General features: G+C 46.9%; 1 protein-coding gene across 1 annotated transcript; it reads right to left on the reverse strand.

Annotated features, from left to right (window-relative positions):
- Window positions 1-322: 322 nt before the first annotated feature.
- Window positions 323-1,864, reverse strand: ier2b (immediate early response 2b). The gene has a single exon (XM_085276050.1). It carries the CDS (start codon window positions 1,713-1,715, stop codon window positions 1,164-1,166), a length of 552 nt encoding a protein of 183 aa, XP_085132176.1. The 5' UTR covers window positions 1,716-1,864; the 3' UTR covers window positions 323-1,163.
- Between the last annotated feature and the right edge of the window lie 1,423 nt (window positions 1,865-3,287).

A 3,287-nucleotide genomic window follows, 5' to 3' on the forward strand; every position in this document is an offset into this window, starting at 1 on the left:
GTGTCAGGTCATGTTGGTAGGATGTGATTCAGAATTCTGTCATAATCCACAGGAAGTGGTACAACCAGCGAAGCTGTTCATTTGTGTGTGCGTGTGTTTGTATGTGTCTTAGTGTAAGCACAAGATTAGTGACAGCAAGCCAGACTGGCGCTGGGCTGTACCATCCTCCTCCTGTTTTAAAGGATTGACCCTCTAAACTGTGGCCTAATGTTGACTAGCAGACCTTTTGATCTGAAAAGGAGGTGTGTGTGTGTGTGTGTGTGTGTGTGTGTTTGAAACTTTAAACGTCAGTCTATTAGAACAAAGATTTCAGGACAACTCATTAACCTTTCTACATGTTTATTAGAAACATTTACAACATTAATTCAGTCACATGAATTAAAGAGCAGCTTTGAATGTGAGGTAACATCATTTCACAGACGAGACATGAACAAGGTGGTTTCAATGACATTAAAACACGCACAGTTTAAATTAATGGGCTTCCAACCCCACGTGGACAGCCATGTGAACACAGTATGTAGGACAGTCCCCCAAGCAGTAGTATCGATTTATCAAAGTCCACAGCAGCAGCAGCTGAACGTGCATGTAAATGTATGCGCAGCAGTGTGTCTGCCTCAACTGTCCTTCCTCTTAACAGTGTTTCAGTGTGATATCCGGGTGTAAAGGCCGGGAAATCCCTGAATGCCCGGTTTTGTGTGTATGTGTGTGTGTACTGGTTTATGGTCAACTGTTAACCACTTCACTTCTTCTCTGTCTGACTCAAGTCTCTTTCTGCTGATTCACACATACACACACTTTGAGTCAGCGGCAGTCACTTGTTTGGACTCATTAAACTGAAGGTGAATCACCAGGAAACAAAAAGCAACACAACCAGTTCCCCTTCGGGTTCTTCCTCAAACTTTCCGCCGTCTCTCTTGCCGGCCCGCTTCTTCTCCTTGTGTGCTTTGTTGTTATCTGTGGGGGCTTTACAAGCCCGGCAGGCACACTGTGATTGACCGGAGAGCTCGGACCAGTGCCCCGGTAATCCCACTGTCCCGGGACTGCTGATGTAGGTCAGCTCCGCGGTGCGCAAAGGGATCACAGCGCCCTTATAGGTTAACGAGGAGTAGAGAATCACTCCGCTCTAAAGTCCCCATAGGAGGCTAATTTCTCCCTCCATCTGTTCAGAAGGCAGGTATAACCCGATTTAGAGACAAAGTGGTCAGGGACTCCCCGGCGCGACAGCTGCCGAGTGGGACCTCATACCTCTCTTCCCCGGGCTCCAGCCTCGCCCTCTTACTCGGGAGGAAGTCAGGCGCCGCCGACGCCTTCCCTCGGCGTTTCCTGGACTGCTTGGCAGGGCTTAAGTTCTCTTTGTCCTCTATGATTTCGCTATCACACCCGTCCTCCGTGTTGTCAGGCTCCTCTGGAGCCGTTTCGGTTGAGTTAAGTACCAGCTGGGGTTCTGGCTGAGGCTCTGGTAGCCGGGTTTGTTCCCCTGGGCTGGAGCTGGTGTCCATCGGCTCCTCCGGAGCTGACTGCGCCCCGCTCAGGACCTCGCTCTCCCGGGAAGAGTGATAGATGTCCCGGGCAGACCTCATGACCAGGGAGAGTAGGAGGCTCCGGTGAAGTCTCAGTCCTCCTCTCTGGGTCCTGGAGGCGTACAGCTTGCTTATAGACACGGCCAGGATCCGCCTGGCTTCGATGTTCACTTCCATTGCTGTTGTGGCACTCATTGTTTTTCTGTGCGTAATTGCGCACCGTTGTTTTGGCACTTTAACCAAAGGCGAAAGGCAGAGTTTAACTTTAGTTTCTAGCTTGTATTCTATCTTAGCTCAGACTCCGGCTCTTCTCCGTTTGTTGTCATCTGAGAAATGAGAGCGTGTGAGTAGCAGGGTGGTGTTTTATTTCCTCTCTGACGTAATGTGGACTTCATTCCTCTGTAAGTGACAAACAGGCGCCGCCCACACCTGATGTAGCTGTAGCAGCAGCAGCAGCACACACACACACACACACACACACACACACCATCTGTTCTGTCTAGCATTCCTTCCTCACAGTTTTGTCTTGTATTACTTGGATATCTTTCCCTTAGCTGTAATCAACTTGAATGGTGCTTTGGTTTCTAGTAACATATTTTCTTTTTATCATTTTCAAACTTTTCCATAAAACATTTTAAATATGTCAAACATGGTCTCAATGTTTGATGCATATTTTATTCAAAAATATTTCTAAGACATTTTATTTTATTATCATTGTAGGCTTAAATCGCCCTTTACTATCTATCTATCTATCTATCTATCTATCTATCTATCTATCTATCTATCTATCTATCTATCTATCTATCTATCTATCTATCTATCTATCTAAAAAACTTGCTCGTGGCAACTTTACGAGCAGAGGTTTGAAACATGAGAGGCTATTGAGCACATCAGATGTCAGATGTGCTGCCTGGTGTTTAAGGATGTTTTTGAATGTAAAGTACCTTTAAAAAGCAATAAATGAAGAATGGTAATTGAGCAGCGTGAGATTAACCGCTGTTTACATTCGGGTAAAAACCCAGGCAGCAATTCGAAGAACTGACGTGGGAAAAGGAAGTGTGTTCAGTTTCTCGTGAGTTTTGGCTCCTCCTCTATATCACACAAGCACACAGAGCAGCATACTCGTGACTTCAGAGGACATTCCGTTGACTTACATGACTAGCTGTACTGTAACCATAACTAGCCCAGAGTGCTTGTTGTCTAAACTTAGCCCCAGTCCCAAACTTAAACCTTCAGATCTGACCAACTTGTTGTGTGTTTGTCACTTTAGCATGAAGACGCTCTATAACTAGATTTAGGTCCCCACAACAGGAGTAACGCCTGGACCACACACTCATGCGCTCGCCGCGTCATTCACTCACACGTTCTGCCTCCATATATGGCTCATCCGGTAGCCTGGGAACGCGCACAGTGGAAAAGCCGTGACGCGAACGCGCAACCGCAGCCCTTCCTCCCCACGGTCCCCTCTGTCTCTGTGTGCCCGGTGGCGGTGGTGGCGTCATCTGTACTCCATATATGGAGTTATCACCGGTGTAAATAAGGTTACTTAGCAGCTGTACGACCGAAGTCAAACGGCAGGAGCCTTTCTGTCCGTGCTGCTTTCAAGTCCCATTGGAAATATGTTATCTTAGCCTAACAGCGCAGAAAAGCCTCAGATTCTGCAGGGAGAAATGCGTAATAGAAGTCTTTCCAGAGAGCAAACGGATGTGCACGCACTTTTATCAGTCATTTTGTTATTTATCTCTCCCTTTATTTGGTAGGGACAAT

The sequence above is a fragment of the Mchenga conophoros genome, linkage group LG6 (assembly GCF_057382185.1).
Source record: "Mchenga conophoros isolate Kocher_MC1m ecotype Shallow Benthic linkage group LG6, M_conophoros_male_GT1.1, whole genome shotgun sequence".
Classification (NCBI taxonomy): Eukaryota; Metazoa; Chordata; class Actinopteri; order Cichliformes; family Cichlidae; genus Mchenga; species Mchenga conophoros.

Coding starts and splice junctions, on each gene's coding strand:
- ier2b (XM_085276050.1), bottom strand. CDS start 1,715: ATGAGTGCCACAACAGCAATGGAAGTGAACATCGAAGCCAGGCGGATC.